Here is a 17,632-nt window from a genome sequence, read left to right on the forward strand (position 1 = left end):
TGTAAAACTTTTAAGAGAGTGTTCTGTTTCGTTCTCTTCCGTTCCACCCTTTTCCAGGGAACCAAAGTGTCCCGTTTCTTGAGCTTTTTGAACTGATCCGTTCCATCTTAAAAGCATGACAAACACATAACATAACCCATACGTCATGTTCCGTTCTCTTCCCACCTGTTTACCAAACGCTACCTTAATATTGTTGTCCAATATTTTAATAGAAGCTTTTTGTTTAGTATCTAGATATCAGTAGGATTTGAACCCTGGACTTGGAGAATTCTAATCCATCAAATATCATTTAAGCTATTCATACCAGTATATTTTAATAGAAGTTGTCCACCTCAGGTGAAAAAAAAAAAGGAATTTGTGCCTTCTCTCTAAATTCGAACACATGACTTGCCAAAAAAAATATTTTCTCCATGACAACATGTATAATTTTAATTTGTATAAGAACTCAGTATATATTATTTGTTATATGTATTTCCGGTTGTAATAGGTTGAACCAATGACTCAGTGGTTGAACCATTGATGGGTGAATATTATTATTATTATTATTATTATTATTATTATTATTATTATTATTATTATTATTATAAAATAAGATGATTTGAAAATTTAAGGGTGGAAGAAAATATGCTTATGAAGAGAATGATTATCTTAGGGTCAAAGTTCTGAATATATTAGTGCCTTAATATAGGATTATTAGAAATTAAATTGAACGAAAATCAAATAAAATATAATACTTTGACAAATGATGAAAAACTCAAACCTCATTTACACACACCTTGACTAATTCATAGACTTGATTAATTAAGCTGCAATCAGAGGTATTAAATGGTGATTTAGTGCAGAACACGTGTCTTCATGGTGAAGTGACAAGTCTAAGAACACTTGTCTTTGTGCATGCACTTTTATGGCCACTTGTCCTTCAACTTTCTTCAACCCTTGCCCTATAAATTCGACCTTTCTGCAGCCCTAAGGTCACACCACACCTCAGGCTCAACCTTGCTTGAGAAATCAGAGAGAGAAGCTCTCAATTTTCCTTACAAACCTTCAACTTGTTCTTCATTTTCTCCTTCTTGTTCTTCACGAAATTCTCTTTCTTTTTCTCCAAAACCACTTCAATTATGTTTCTGGGTGTGTGAGGATTAAATATGGAGAGTTTGGCAAACTTCTGGGCACGAAATCATCAATTCTGGGTTCAATCTTCAACTTCTTCTTCATCTTCAACCTTCTCAAATCACTCCAAAACCACCACCATCATGTTCCTAGAAGCCTAAATATCAATTATGGAAAGTTTTATAAAATTATGGGTTGATTTGGGCTATTTCTGGGCTCAATATTCAAGTTGTTCATCGTGTTCATCGCTGCACCGTGTTGTCCAGTTTTCCGGCAAAAATCGTCAACTTAAAACGTGTTTTTCTCCCTCTTCCGAACTATGATTGCGACGATTCAAAAGCCTTTGTTCTTCTGGAAGAAAGGAGAATCTGAATCCGTGATCCATTTATCTCCGGCAATGAACGCCGCCGCCGCCGCCGCCGCATCTTCATCTTCTCCGATGAGTTAATTTCTGGAAATTTCCAGATTTGCAATTTTCAGGTTCTTTCACTTCCAGAACCTAATTTTTAAGCTTATATTAATGATTTTAAGCATGGAAAACATACATTACAACCCTTAATTCATGAAAGATTGGACTTTAAGTTTAAATGGTCTAAAAATGGTGACTTTCATGATTATCACAACTTGAAATTTTATCTTTATGTGATTTCTTAAACTTGACAGATTATGATTATGTCAAAATGATGCATATTTTGTTAGCTTTTTCTAATATTAATTTATGGAATTATTAGTGATTAACTAGTCAAATTAAGTGGGAAATTTCTAACAAAACTCAATAGTGATTAACTAGCAAAGCTGGTGCAAGTGTCCTGAAAATTCCTCTGTACAAGGTATTTGAGCATGAACTGTGATACTAAATCATTTTAAGTTCAGTCTGTTCATGGGATCCATATTGTACAATTGAAGCTGTTCATGCAGTTGACTAAGTTGTATGAAATTCTGTTTCCAAGGCCAACATGGTAACTAGATGTATACTGTCAGATTGATTTAAATAAATATTTACAAAGAATTATTTGGTTACATGTTGCCTGTCTGCTAATTCTTACAGCAGTTTCAACAAACACCCCCCCTCTCAGTTTTCTTCCGTATTAGCAGGGATGTTAATCCCACTCTATAGCGGTCGGGAGGAGTGGCGGCCAGCTGTGATGGTGGAAGGAGTTGTGAGGCGTCCAAGGTTCGTGGTCGTAGCAGCCTCTTTTGTGGCAAAATTCGCTGCCACTGCGCCACTATACCGCCTCTACAAGGATTAGGGTTCTTTGAAGGAGAAGAAGGTTCAAGAAAGTAAAAATACCCTTAGAGTTAGAACGTTAGGGTCTAGGGCTATTAGTTGAGGGTGTTTTTTATTTTTCGGTTCTATTAGCTGGGGCCTGGGGGAATTTTTGGTTTTCCGATTCTTTTAACCTAAAGAGGGCCCTGAAAAACAAAACTTTCATTGTGCACTGCCCTCTTCCACCTTTCTTCTCCTTTAGATCCTTACTCCTGCACCTCCACCACTTGGACCACCTTCCAGCGTTTTAGGATGACTTTTCCATCCTCATTTCTCCTTCTCCTGTGTAGCGGCCACTATGCTCCGTTATCCAGTATTGACAAGCCTGGTTTTTAGCTGTTTTTGTTTACCTGACTTCATTATGGCCATTCTTTCGGTGCAGCATATTGCAAACCTTGCAGGTAACCCAAGGATTGTTTTGCCTGTTCCCTCATTCACTGTCATCAACAGGGTATCACATGCAGGAAACAAACTTGCTACGCAGGTCTGCTTTCAAAGACTGTTCCGTATGTGTGTGTGAGAGAGATAAGTAATGATTAATGAATTTCTATTACACCTGCCTTCGCAGGAGTTTAATATTCTTCCTGTGGAGAGTTCCAATTTCAAGCTTGCTATGCAACAGGGCATTCAAACACATGAAACAGTTCATGTCAGTTTTGCATATTACAGTCATTCAGCTTTCCCAAATACGTTCTCTAAATGATTTTTTTCATTATTTAGTTAAGTTCTGGTGGCGTCATTTCAGGGTGTGATTGCTATGAAATACGGTAATAAGGCAGTACAAGTTTGTGACGAAGGTGGATTCACTCTTAACATCAAGGTAAATAATGGTTAGTAACATTTTTTTTTTTTTTTTACGAATGGTACTTGGATACCTGCTTTCATATTCTGGCCAGTTACTGGTGAGCTCTTAAATGATCAGGAAAAAGAATGTTTGGAATTGCTGAAAAGTGCCATTGACGAAAGTGAATACACAGGCTCGGTTAGTTTTACCCTTATCAAACTTCTGCTTATGATGCTTTGGCTTTTTAAATGCCTTCATTTAAGGGACTCAACAATTTGTCTTATGTTCTTAGGTTTTCATTGGAATGGATGTTGCACCTTATGCATTCCGCAATGAAGACAAAACATATGATTTGAAATTTAAGGAAGATGTGAGCTCTCTATTATCTCCTCCAGTACTGCTAAGTGTTAATTTTTGGTCTAGTTGGAAAGTGATGGGAACCAAATATCTAATTCCAGATAAATAAGGATAATTCACAATTACAGAAACATTCATATTATATAGACTCTCACACTCGAGAAGCAGAAAGGTAAAGGAAAACACTCACAAAGAAAAATATAAAGACAGAGAAAACTTGAAGGGTTTGCCAACCTCCCTGCCCAAAGGGCCCAAAACCACTAAATTTATGCCTATGTCTACTAACCACTTTCTTTGCATTCATCATATTAAATATAATATTAGTTGCTCTTCTCACTCAGTTGTAGCTGATAATTATATAAAATTAAATATTCACCATTCTGTCCTGCTTACTCATGTTTGCTGATCTTCTACTTCCATCCTCTTTCATGTAGCATTCACAGAAAGTAAGCTTAAGGAACATAAATATATTATTTTGGCACACACATGGGCATAAATGATAAAACCTCATATTCTGTTTGCTAGTTTTTCCAATTAACTTATATATTCCAGCATTCATTAACGTATGAGTTAGTAACATATATGGTGATACATATTTAAATTATTTATTTGCTTAGCATTTTCTGTTTGTCATTCAGAACAACGATGTCTCACAGAAGATCTCTAGGGATGCTTTGAAAGATCTCTACACATCATTTGTGAAGGAGTACCCAATTGTTTTAATTGAAGATCGTTTTGACAAGGATGACTTGGAGCCCTATGCCAAGCTGACTGAAGAAGTTAGAGACCATGTGCTAATTGATGGTGATGTTCCCTTGGTCTCCTTCCTGAAGGTTTGCACATTACAAAAAACTCCTCCCCCTCCCTCAAAAAATATTTGTATCTGTTGGCAAAGACTAGAGGGGTTGTCCTTTGACTTGTTACCTCTTGTATTGTGTCCACAGAGGGTTCCGATGGCAATTGAGTCGAAGTCAAATACAGAAATATGCAATTGTCTTATGCTCAAGGTACTCGAATTCTGTCAGGAATATTTTATTGAGAAAAGTTATTGGATCTCATTAGACGTCAACCTATATTTACCAATATTGATTGAAACAAACCCAAAACATGCAGGTTAGTCAAATGGGATCTGTGACTGATTGTATTAAAACTGTCAAAATGGCCAAAGAACATTTTTGGGGAGTCATTGCCTGTCCCGGAAGGTTTGAATCTGTCTTTAAATGCAAATGATGCTCATGCTGGTGAAAAAGTTGAGTCAATCACTATAATATACTAACGTTATACATATTGGTTGCAGTGGAGAGACTGAGGATACCTTTATTGCTGATCTATGTGTTGGTTTATCAATGGTATTGCCTTATTTTAATTAAACTTTTGTTAACTTGCGACTTGAAGTCTAACTGTGGTAATGTTCTCTTGAACAGGGTCAAATTAAGGTTGGAAATCCATTCAGTGATCCGCGACTAGTTATACATCTTCGGGTTAGTAATAATGGTCATTACGCTAACTTCAGCTTTCATAGTTCAGCCTTTTTTTAATGCTTGAAGTTCACTTGGCAGCTCAAGAAAATTGAGATTGAGCTTGGTTCGGAATCATTGTATGCTGGCTGGAACTTCCGTCACTGGTGACTGTGAGGCGCAGCTTGTTGCAAATGGTATTTTATACCCATAAAGCTGAGGCAAAAAGTAGTAGTACATTGTGATGTTGGGAGTTACATGCCATTTTAGCATTTCTGATGTTGTAAATTGGAGTTACGTGCCTTTGTAATTATGATGTGACCATCAAAATGCTAAAATATTGGAAAAGCACGATCTGATCTCAATGACTTATTATAAAACATTACTCCCTCCGTTCCTATTTAACTAACACTTTAAAGTTGTTACACAAGTATTAAAAAATGATAATTAATGTTCTTGTTTTATTAAAATTACTATGTAACTTCCTATTATACCCTTTATCTCTCTTATTAATTCAAACTTTTCAAGTTTCCAACCAACAATAAATGAAGGATACAATTGGTTAAGTATAATTAATACTCTCTTGAACTTTGTAAAGTGGCAGATAATTAGGAACAAAATTCTGCTAAAAAGAATAAATAAAAAATTATTATTCAATTTATTTGGTTTCCAAATGTTTTCCCACAGTTGATATCTATGATTAATCCCAGGGCCGGTCCCGACATTTTGGAGGCCCTGGACAAATAATAAAAATAGACCCCTAACAACATTTTTTTAAAAAACATTATCTATTTAAATTGTAAATATCATCAACAACTTAAAAAATGTGACTAATATAAACAAAACGTCATATCCACTTATCTAGTGAATTAGGTAGAAGATCCCAAGGAAACCTTCACGTTCCAATGCTAATTAAGCTCTTAAATATGACCAACAAATATCAAGTTACTTGTATCTGCAATTCTCTCTTATTAATTGTGAACACCTTCAATAGAGAAGTACAGAACTGGTCTTAAATGCAACTACTTTTTTTTTTGGGAAAGCTTAAGATTTTTTTTTCTGAATAATGTAAAAAAAATATTTATTTAGCAAAAAAAAAGGGTGGGAAAAAAATTATTTAGCAAAGTGGTGTAGTTTTTGGAGAAAAGGCCACCGGCGCGGTGTCCCAGTCAAAAAACTGTGGCCAGAAGTCTGAAAAGGCAACGGTTCCCTCTTAGTGTGGTAGAACCCATATCTCATAAAAAGCTACGGTTTTTAAACTGTTGCCTAAAGATTTTAGGCAACGGTTTAGAAACCGTAGCCTTTGGAAATTTTTTTTTCGGGTCCCCTCTTTTTGGAGGCCCTGGGCTGTGGGCCTACTTGCACAGGCCCAGGGCCGGCCCTGATTAATCCCCTCGAGACTCTACGATCGCGTTAAGTGGATAGATCTCTCACAACAAAAATTTATACAACTTATGTCATTATTATTTTTCTCTATTATGCTTCCTCAATTAATTTTTACTAATATATCATAGATAAAAAATATTTAAATATTTTTCAATAATGCACATATATGTTATAGTTAATATTAAATACCTTTTAGCGGCATTTTAATTTTCCTTTTACTAATATATCATAGATATAAAAGGACCTAGTCTATTTGGTAACTAATATCATAATTTCACGTAATGCACAAACGCTTAATAATAACCTGAAGGCTTATTAGCACTTTTGGTCCCCCAGGTTTGACATTTGTGCAAACGAGGTCCCTTAAGTTTAAATATAGCATTTCAGTACCTCCACGTTTATCTCCGTCAACAGTTTTAGTCCCCCAGCACCTTTCCGTCCAAAAGTTAACGATTCTGAGGGTAAATATGTAATTAAGCACGAAAAAATTAATTAAAAAATAAACATAAAAATTTTAAACCCAGAAAAATATCTCCTCTTCATCTCCCTTATCATCTTCATCACCTTGCCCAGAAAAAAAAAATCTTCCTCTTCCAAACGCAGAGCCCCAAGCTGAGCACAATCCACATCCTCCTTCTACCTCTCGACCTCTCCATCTTCTGTTCCCTATCCCTCAAACCCCATAATGTTAGAGAGACAAGAAGCAGAAAACCAACCGCCAACAACTCCTTCAATCGTAGAGAGAGGGAAAGAGCGAAGTGCAGATTGAAGGAGGAGGGTGGAAGCTGTGGCGGTGTCATGGTGGTTGTAGGCTTTGACGGCGAAATGAGAGGTCTGGTAGCTCCATGGTGGCGCCGGCGGCTCTAATTTGGTGAATAGAACATGGATCCCGTGATTCCATTCTCCATTACTGTTAGGGTTTCCCGATTCCGCTAATAACACAAGTCTTGATCCGCGATCAATAAAACGACACCATATTCGCTTGATTTTCTTGTTTTCGTTGATGCGAGTTTTTTTTGTCAGATTTGGAATGAATTGGTTGTTTTGAGTTGCAGATTGTGAATTGAATGGAAGGAACTGGAGGCAGCAGTGCCTCTGCTTCTGCACCCGTGAACCAATGGGGAAAAGTTATTTTTCTGGGTTTGTTCTCCATTTTGTGGGTTTCAGGTGGTGGTGGCTGAGGAAGTAGGAGGAGTGGTGGTTGAGGAGAGAAAGTTTCATGAGAGAATATGTTTTGTGTCAATTTCAGTTTTGGGTTTGAAGATAATAGAGGAAGAAGATGAAGATCAAGGGTTTTAATTTTTTTCTATTTTTAAAATTAATTTTTGGGTTCAATTGCAATTTTAGTCCCTAAAACCGTTAACTTTTGGACGGAAAGGTGCTGGGGGACTAAAACTGTTGACGGAGATAAACATGGAGGTACTGAAATGCTATATTTAAACTTAAGGGACCTCGTTTGCACAAATGTCAAACCTGGGGGACCAAAAGTGCTAATAAGCCTAAGCTAAAACAAACTCCACATGACTTAGGTAGCGTTTGGTGACGGAACGGAACGGGACAGAACATGATGGAACAAGACAATAATGTTCTGTGTGTTGTGTTTGGTAACTCCTAGTCATTATAACAGAACCATAATTTTAATTACATATATAACCCTGCATGTTTAATATTTGATTGAGGATAAAAAAAATTGAACATGCATAGAAACCGTTTGTTATTTCTTATTTCATGAAATAATCACTTATTTCTTTAAAATAATCACTTATATATTATTTAAGTTGTTCCAGTGTGCTTTTAAAAAAATACAAAATTTGATTATCTCTTTAAGCTATTTTAAGTGCGTTTGTTTAGATTAATTTTTAGAAATTTTGAGAAAAACATAAGTTGATTTGTGTTTGACTACTCTAATTAAAATCGCTTTTTTTAATCTCCTCTTGTCTATCATAATAGATTTTTAAGATAAGTTAAAAGTAGTTTTTTCAAATAAGTTGTTTTCAGATTTTAAAAAAAGACGAAACGAACATAATTTGATTTTTTGAATTTAAAAAGTGATTTTGGATTAAAATAAGTGATTTTTTTTATCAAAAAATTGATTTTTCTAAAATAAGTTGAATCGAATGAATTATAATTGGCTCATTTGTCACTGCTTAAAAAAAGTGATTTTACTTTTGACAAAAATAATTGATTTTATTTTAAGTGATATTTTAGAAAAACAGAAATTATTTAACTTTGTCTACAAATATAATAAGTACTTTTCACTTTAAGAAGTGATTTAAAACTGTTTAGATAAAAAGATTTCAAATATAAATTAGGAGTATTTTTAACTGTGTCAAACTTTTAAGAGAGTGTTCTGTTTCGTTCTCTTCCGTTCCACCCTTTTTCAGGGAACCAAAGTGTCATGTTTCTGGAGCTTTTTGAACTGATCTGTTCCATCTTAAAAGCATGACAAACACAGAACATAACCTATACGTCATGTTCCGTTCCCTTCCCACATGTTTACCAAACGCTACCTTAATATTGTTGCTCAATATTTTAATAGAAGCTTTTTTGTTTAGTATCTAGATACCAGTAGGATTTGAACCCTGAACTTAGAGAATTCTAATCCATCAAGTACCATTTAAGTTATTCATACCAGTATATTTTAAGAGTTTAATTTTGATGCACCGACGGTGTAAAGTTTTTTTACACCGTCAACCAATCAGATTTCAAGGATGTGAGAAAATCTCTCTTTTCATTTAATTTCATTAATTGACGTGGCATATCCTTGAAATCTGATTGGTTGACGGTGTAAAAAAACTTTACACCGTCGGTGCATCAAACTTTTTCTCATATTTTAATAGAAGTTGTCCACCTCAGGTGAAAAAAAAAAGAGGAATTTGTGCCTTCTCTCTAAATTCGAACACATGACTTGCCAAAAAAAATATTTTCTCCCCATGACAACATGTATAATTTTAATTTGTATAAGAACTCAGTATATATTATTTGTTATATGTATTTCCGGTTGTAATAGGTTGAACCAATGACTCAGTGATTGAACCATTGATGGGTGAATATTATTATTATTATTATTATTACTATTATTATTATTATTATTATTATTATTATTATTATAAAATAAGATGATTTGAAAATTTAAGGGTGGAAGAAAATATGCTTATGAAGAGAATGATTATCTTAGGGTTAAAGTTCTGAATATATTAGTGCCTTAATATAGGATTATTAGAAATTAAATTGAACGAAAATCAAATAAAATATAATACTTTGACAAATGATGAAAAACTCAAACCTCATTCACACACACCTTGATTAATTCATAGACTTGATTAATTAAGCTACAATCAGAGGTATTAAATGGTGATTTAGTGCATAACACTTGTCTTCATGGTGAAGTGACAAGTCTAAGAACACTTGTCTTTGTGCATGCACTTTCATGACCACTTGTCCTTCAACTTTCTTCAACCCTTGCCCTATAAATTCGACCTTTCTGCAGCCCTAAGGTCACACCACACCTCAGACTCAACCTTGCTTGAGAAATCAGAGAGAGAAGCTCTCAATTTTCTTTACAAACCTTCAACTTGTTCTTCATTTTCTCCATTTTGTTCTTCACGAAATTCTCTTTCTTTTTCTCCAAAACCACTTCAATTATGTTTCTGGGTGTGTGAGGATTAAATATGGAGAGTTTGGCAAACTTCTGGGCACGAAATCATCAATTCTGGGTTCAATCTTCAACTTCTTCTTCATCTTCAACCTTCTCAAATCACTCCAAAACCACCACCATCATGTTCCTAGAAGCCTAAATATCAATTATGGAAAGTTTTATAAAATTCTGGGTTGATTTGAGCTATTTCTGGGCTCAATATTCAAGTTGTTCATCGTGTTCATCGCTGCACTGTGTTGTCCCGTTTTCCGGCAAGAATCGTCAACTTAAAACGTGTTTTTCTCCCTCTTCCGAACTATGATTGCGACGATTCAAAAGCCTTTGTTCTTCTGGAAGAAAGGAGAATCTGAATCTGTGATCCATTTATCTCCGGCGAGGAACGCCGCCGCCGCATCTTCATCTTCTCCGGTGAGTTAATTTCTGGAAATTTCTAGATTTGCAATTTTCAGGTTCTTTCACTTCAAGAACCTAATTTTTAAGCTTATATTAATGATTTTAAGCATGAAAAACATACATTACAACCCTTAATTCATGAAAGATTGGACTTTAAGCTTAAATGGTCTAAAAATGGTGACTTTCATGATTATCACAACTTGGAATTTTATCTTTATGTGATTTCTTAAACTTGACAGATTATGATTATGTCAAAATGATGCATATTTTGTTAGCTTTTTCTAATATTAATTTATGGAATTATTAGTGATTAACTAGTTAAATTAAGTGGGAAATTTCTAACAAAACTCAATGGTGAAATGCTAATCTGGAATTGATGGTGAAATGTTTAAGCACGAAGGAACTAAAGTGAAGAACTAACCTAAGTGTATGAGAGCTAATTAGTTAAGAGAAATTAATTAATGACTAAATTAACTTATCCAAACAAATTAAGGATTTATCAACTAGAATCCTTACTTTTTCTCATCATTATAAGGCTATGAGTTTAAGAAAGATTGAAATGGTTAAGTAACAAAAGGGAATGCAAGGTAATTAAGAAGCGCATGTTTTCATGAAGTTATAGACTAAGTGAATTGTAACCATAATTCTATGCAGAGGAAACTCATGAGGATTGACGGATACGATAATTATCTAGGAACTAAGGTAAGATGGGGAGGGTCACCAACCATGATGGGGGAATAATACGAATAAATGAGTATTGGACCCTCCTTAGGTCCTTTGCCGGTTGTTTGTTGTGAATTTGCCTTAACTTGTATGCTTTCATTTAGTATCTAGAACATGATTTGATATTGCGTTACGACCATTTGTGCCATTTGGAGGGGTTAGAGTTGAAGAACTCTTTTTGAATTTAATTCAAGGTTGTGTTGGCAATGTTTATGAAAGTGGTCGGGATGCTAGCACAATGCTAGGATATGGATCATCAAAGATTTCTCTACTTAATATCGATCTTCATGACTATAGTCAAAACTTTATCTCGTTATGCATCAGTAAAGATGGTAGTATTTTGGGTTCAAGTCGCATTGGATTCTTAATCAAATTGAATGACCATGGATCACTCCTTGAGGATCTTCAATGGGGATGAATTATAACCATTTAAGATATCATGGTATTTATAGAGAGAGTCTAGGTGGTAAATATGCCGAAAATGAGGACTAAAGTGAAGAAGATAAGATTCGTTAGCTTACAAGAAAAAAATAGTATGCAATACTCTCCAACTCTTTACACGTTTTTGTTCTTGCTCAAATTGGATTACAAAAAATAAAAGTTATATGAGTAACACATGGTTTAAGCACGAAGGAACTAAAGTGAAGAACTAACCTAAGTGTATGAGAGCTAATTAGTTAAGAGAAATTAATTAATGACTAAATTAACTTAACCAAACAAATTAAGAATTTATCAACTAGAATCCTTACTTTTTCTCATGCATTATAAGGCTATGAGTTTAAGAAAGATTGAAACGGTTAAGTAACAAACGGGAACGAAAGGTAATTAAGAAGCGCATGTTTTCATGAAGTTATATACTAAGTGAATTGTAACCATAATTCTATGCAGAGGAAACTCATGAGGATTGACGAATACGATAATTATCAAGGAACTACGGTAAGATTGGGAGAGGTCACCAACCATGATGGGGGAATAATACGAATAAATGAGTATTGGACCCTCAGGTCCTTTGCCGATTGTTTATTGTGAATTTGCCTTAACTTGTATGCTTTATGTCGTTGATTGACTAAGTGGTTAAGAAGATTGAAGTGATATTTGTCTCTTGATGATTTATGTGATTTGGAATTATAACCCTGATTGTCTTGATAGATTAGGCTTGGCTCTGTGAGCAAGGTGATTTTGATAGCCTTGGCTCCGTGAGCAAAGTGATGTTGATGGATTAGCCTTGGCTCTGTGAGCAAGGTGATGTTGATGGATAAGTCTAGGCCCCGTGGGCGAACGTATGTAACCCTCTGGCTCCTTGAGTAGAGGTGTGATTGATGATTTGTTTCTTGGCTTTGTGAGTAAGGATGTATGTGCACACATGATTTCTCTTGGCTTCGTGAGCAAGAATGAACCTAAGGGATTCCCTTGGTCCCGTGGACAAGGATTTTGATCTTGGCTCCGTGAGCAAGAACGATGTCTTGATCCTGTGGACAAGGTTTGCTTTGGCTCCGTGAGCAAAGCCATATGATTCTTATGTCTGATTATGTATTTCTTGGTGGAAATGAACATGATATGCATGTTTATGCGTGGCTCATTTATGTTACGTTATTCCCTGATGAGATTGAGTTGGAATGCTTCTCACCTCTCTGTTGTGTGTTTTGTTGTTTTTCTCCTCTTTTATCAGTGACAGACACTGAAGATAGAGATTGAGATGTTGAGAGATGTGGGGCAAGACTTTGAGCGTAGATCGAGTTTTGTGCGCTGAAATTGCATTTTCCAATGATTGAACCTTGGACCTCTCTCACCCAACTCATATGTCCCCTAGCTCTTACCACTTGAGGACATGTAGGCTCATTGTTGAGTAAATAATATTTAAAAAAAATCAATCAAATAAATTTTCTCAAGAATAAAAAAAAGAGGAAATTTTATTAAATTTGAGTTTAAAAGAAGGAAGTTTCTAGAACGGAAGGAAGTTTCATTCACAAGAGGCTGAAAACCTTTCCCACACAATGGAAGGCATCTCGTGGAGGATCCATGCACGCCTCTTCCGTGGCAATAGAAACGTGGTAACCATCAGGAGCATCAATGCAAGGCAGGTCTTCGACAAGCGTGGCAATCCAACCATCCAGGTTGGCTTCCTCTTCCTCTTCCTCTTCCATTTCCACACTTGCTATTTTCTCCCCTCCCTCTTCTGACTATCACTGCAGGTGGATTTGACATGCTCCGATGATACTCTCTCTACTTTTGTCCTCCCAGTATCAAGCGGTGTATCTACTGGTATTCTTCGCTCATTTTCCTTAGAAGCGCAAGTGTCTTTATTTGTTTAATTCTCTGTGTTTGTCTACTTCTCAGACTTTGTGCTTGTCTTTAAATCCGATGGCATTTTCTCTTTTCTTCTAGTATAGCACTTTCAAAATTGACTGTGACTGAAATAGGGCTGGTAGATATAGCTACTTTAAAATGTAGCGGTGCTATTTGGTTTGGTTATGGTAGGCTGCTTACTCCAACTAATCCTATGAAACAAATTTTAAATATTTACTTTAAAATGTTATTAGGGATTGACAAGGACCTTGAATCGAGAGACGGAAGATCAGATTGCCTTGTAAAAGGTGTATCAAAGGTACTCTCATGTCTCAGGAGAGGTTGTCTTGTGATTGGTCTACCACCGTTGTATTATTTTCACCTATTTTTTCTGGAACTTGCAGGCTGTTGACAATGTGAACAACATCATTGCCCCTGCATTGATCGACATGGTTGGTTATATTTACTTTTCACCTGTGTTTTTGCTGAACCATTTTTCCTTTTATGTTAGGATTTGTTAATTATTCCCTTAGTATTGTAGTTCTGCGATTTTAAGCCTACAACATTTAAGGTTAGTAATGATACTAAAGCTTCTTTGGATTGAAGAAATTTTTCTGTTTTCTTGTGTGACAATGAAAAGGATCCAACTCAGCAGACAGATATTGACAACCTAATGGTTCAACTGCTTGGTGGAAGTGTTAATGAATGGGATTGGTGCAAGGAAAAGGTGCTTAGCATACCATATTTGTAATCATTCATTTTCACTATTAAAGCTGTTCATGCAGTTGACTAAGTTGTATGAAATTCTGTTTCCAAGGCCAACATGGTAACTAGATGTACACTGTCAGATTGATTTAAATAAATATTTACAAAGAATTATTTGGTTACATGATGCATGTCTGCTAATTCTTACAGCAGTTTCAACAAACACCCCCCCCTCTCAGTTTTCTTCCATATTAGCAGGGATGTTAATCCCACTCTATAGCGGTCGGGAGGAGTGGCGGCCAGCTGTGATGGTGGAAGGAGTTGTGAGGCGTTCAAGGTTCGTGGTCGTAGCAGCCTCTTTAGTGGCAAAATTCGCTGCCACTGCGCCACTATACCGCCGCTACAAGGATTAGGGTTCTTTGAAGGAGAAGAAGGTTCAAGAAAGTAAAAAATACCCTTAGAATTAGAACGTTAGGGGCTAGGGCTATTAGTTGAGGGTGTTTTTCATTTTTCGGTTCTAATTGCTCGGGGTATTTTTGGTTTTCCGATTCTTTTGACCTAAAGAGGGCCCTGTAAAACAAAACTTTGATTTTGCTCTGCCCTCTTCCACCTTTCTTCTCCTTTAGATCCTTACTCCTGCACCTCCACCACTTGGACCACCTTCCGGCGTTTTAGGATGACTTCTCCGTCCTCATTTCTCCTTCTTCTGTGTAGCGGCTGCTATGCTCCGCTATCCAGGATTGACAAGCCTGGTTTTTAGCTGTTTTTTATTTATCTGACTTCATTATGGCCATTCTTTCGGTGCAGCATATTGCAAAGCTTGCTGGTAACCAAAGGATTGTTTTGCCTGTTCCCTCATTCACTGTCATCAACAGGGTATCACATGCGGGAAACAAACTTGCTACGCAGGTCTGCTTTCAAAAACTGGTCTGTATGTGTGTGTGAGAGAGATAAGTAATGCTTAATAAATTTCTATTACACCTGCCTATGCAGGAGTTTACTATTCTTCCTTTGGAGAGTTCCAATTTCAAGCTTGCTATGCAACAGGGCATGCGAACACATGAAGGAGTCCATGTCAGTTTTGCATATTACAGTCATTCTGCTTTCCCAAATACGTTCTCTAAATGAATTTTTTTCATTATTTAGTTGTTAAGTTTTGGTTACGTCATTTCAGGGTGAGATTGCTTTGAAATACGGTAATAAGGCAGTACAATATTGTGACGAAGGTGGATTCGCCCTGAACATCAAGGTAAATAATGGTTAGTAACATTTTTTTCTTTTTAAGAATGGTACTTGGATACCTGCTTTCATACTCTGGCCAGTTACTGATGAGCTCTTGAATGATCAGGAAAAAGAATGTTTGGAATTGCTGAGAAGTGCCATTAACAAAAGTAAATACACTGGCTCGGTTAGTTTTTCCCTTATCAAAATTCTGCTTATGATGCTTTGGCTTTTTAGATGTCTTCATTTAAGGAACTCAACATGTTTTGTCTTATGTTCTTAGGTTTTCATTGGAATGGATGTTGCAGCTTCTGCATTCCACAATGAAGACAAAACATATGATTTGAAATTTAAGGAAGATGTGAGCTCTCTATTATCTCATCCAGTACTGCTAAGTGTTAATTTTTGGTCTAGTTGGAAAGTGATGGGAACCAAATATCTAATTACAGATAAATAAGGATAATCCATAATTACAGAAACATTCATATTATATAGACTCCCACACTCAAGAAGCGAAGAGGTAAAGGAAAACACTCACAAAGAAAAATGTAAAGACAGAGAAAACTTGAAGGGTCTGCCAACCTCTGTGCCCAAAGGGCCTAGAACCACTAAATTTCTGCCTATGTCTACTGACCATTTTCTTTGCATTCACTATATCAAATTAAATATTCACCATTCTGTCCTCCTTACTCATGTTTGCTGATCCTCTACTTCCCTCCTCTTTCATGTAGCATACACAGAAAGTAAGCTTAAGTAGCAAAAATATATTTTATAAACACATGGGCATAAATGATAAAAGATCATATTCTGTTTGCTAGTTTTTCCAATTAACTTGTATATTCAAGCATTCATTAACATATAAGTTAGTAACATGCTTAGCATTTTCTATTTGTCATTCAGAACAACGATGTCTCACAGAAGATCTCTAGGGATGCTTTAAAAGATCTCTACACGTCATTTGTGAAGGAGTACCCAATTGTTTTAATTGAAGATCGTTTTGACAAGGATGACTTGGAAACCTATGCCAAGTTGACTGAAGAAGTTAGAGACCGTGTGCTAATTGATGGTGATGATCCCATGGTCTCCTTTATGAAGGTTAGCACATTACATAATTTTCCTCCCCCTCCCTCAAAAGGTATTTTTATCTGCTGGCAAAGACTAGAGGGATTGTCTTTTGACTTGTTACCTCTTGCATTGTGTCCACAGAGGGTTCCGATGGCAATTGAGTCAGAGTCAAATACAGAAATATGCAATTGTCTTATGCTCAAGGTACTCAAATTCTGCTCAGGAATATCTTATTGAGAAAAGTTATTGGATCTCATTTAGAAATCAACGTATATTTACCATTATTGCTTGTTTCAAGCAACCAATTATCCCAAAGCTTTGAATCTTTGTCTTTAAATGCAAATGATGAAACACGCAGGTCAGTCAAATGGGATCTGTGACTGAGTGTATTAAAACTGTCAAAATGGCCAAAGAACATTTTTGGGGAGTCGCTGCAAGGTTTGAATCTTTGTCTTTAAATGCAAATGATGCTCATGCTGGTGAAAAAGTTGAGCTAATCATTATAATATACTAACATTCGTTATACATATTGTTGCAGTGGAGAGACTGAGGATACCTTTATTGCTGATCTATGTGTTGGTTTATCAATGGTATTGCCTTATTTTAATTAAACTTTTGTGAACTTGCTGCGACTTGAAGTCTAACTGTGGTAACGTTCTCTTGAACAGGGTCAAATTAAGGTTGGAAATCCATTAAGGGATCCACGACTAGTTATACATGTGCGGGTAAGTAATGGTCATTATGCTAACTTCAGCTTTCATAGTTAAGCTTTTTCTTAATGCTTGAAGTTCACTTGGCAGCTCATGGAAATTGAGATTGAGCTTGGTTCGGAATCATTGTATGCTGGCTGGAACTTCCGTCACTGGTAAACTCAGGCACAACTTGTTGCAAATGGTATTTATAAAGCTGAGGCAAAAAGTAGTAGTGCATTTTGATGTTACGTGAAATGGGAGTTACGTGCCATTTTAGCATTTCTGATGTTGTAAATTGGAGTTACGTGCCTTTGTAATTACCATGTGACCATCAAAATGCTAAAATATTGGAAAAACACGATCTGACCTCCAATGACTTATTATAAACCATTATATTATGTAAGGCATTTAACATTAAGGCTTAATAGCTCTTTTGGTCTCTCATTTATCACTTTGCACTTTTGGTTCCTCCAGAAATAAATTAGCAAAATTAGCAGCAACGAAGCTACGATCGAAAGGAGAATCAGA

The 17,632-nt window shown here is 35.9% G+C and overlaps 2 protein-coding genes across 3 annotated transcripts; both read left to right on the top strand.

Annotated features, from left to right (window-relative positions):
- The first annotated feature begins 997 nt into the window (after positions 1–997).
- On the top strand, positions 998–17,529 carry LOC130729758 (enolase-like). 2 transcript variants are annotated; one of them, XM_057581596.1, is made up of 17 exons: positions 1,000–1,590; positions 12,805–13,249; positions 13,328–13,397; positions 13,676–13,740; positions 13,826–13,873; positions 14,062–14,148; positions 14,934–15,035; positions 15,120–15,200; positions 15,301–15,375; positions 15,475–15,534; positions 15,631–15,708; positions 16,248–16,442; positions 16,554–16,616; positions 16,771–16,850; positions 16,951–17,002; positions 17,081–17,137; positions 17,213–17,529. In XM_057581596.1, the coding sequence occupies exons 2-17, from the start codon at positions 13,130–13,132 to the stop codon at positions 17,279–17,281; spliced, it is 1,302 nt and encodes a 433-aa protein (XP_057437579.1). In that variant the 5' UTR covers positions 1,000–1,590; positions 12,805–13,129; the 3' UTR covers positions 17,282–17,529. The 2 variants fall into 2 exon arrangements, with proteins under 2 accessions (XP_057437580.1, XP_057437579.1); XM_057581597.1 differs by lacking the exon at positions 14,062–14,148 and having other exon boundaries at positions 998–1,590.
- On the top strand, positions 1,430–5,354 carry LOC130721883 (bifunctional enolase 2/transcriptional activator-like). The gene is made up of 14 exons (XM_057572479.1): positions 1,430–1,553; positions 1,774–1,804; positions 1,901–1,940; positions 2,760–2,861; positions 2,946–3,026; positions 3,123–3,197; positions 3,300–3,359; positions 3,454–3,531; positions 4,157–4,351; positions 4,463–4,525; positions 4,632–4,720; positions 4,816–4,867; positions 4,943–4,999; positions 5,078–5,354. Exons 1-14 carry the CDS (start codon positions 1,430–1,432, stop codon positions 5,144–5,146), a joined length of 1,116 nt encoding a protein of 371 aa, XP_057428462.1. The 3' UTR covers positions 5,147–5,354.
- Positions 17,530–17,632: the final 103 nt, after the last annotated feature.

This window comes from Lotus japonicus, chromosome 1, assembly GCF_012489685.1.
Source record: "Lotus japonicus ecotype B-129 chromosome 1, LjGifu_v1.2".
Lineage (NCBI taxonomy): Eukaryota > Viridiplantae > Streptophyta > Magnoliopsida > Fabales > Fabaceae > Lotus > Lotus japonicus.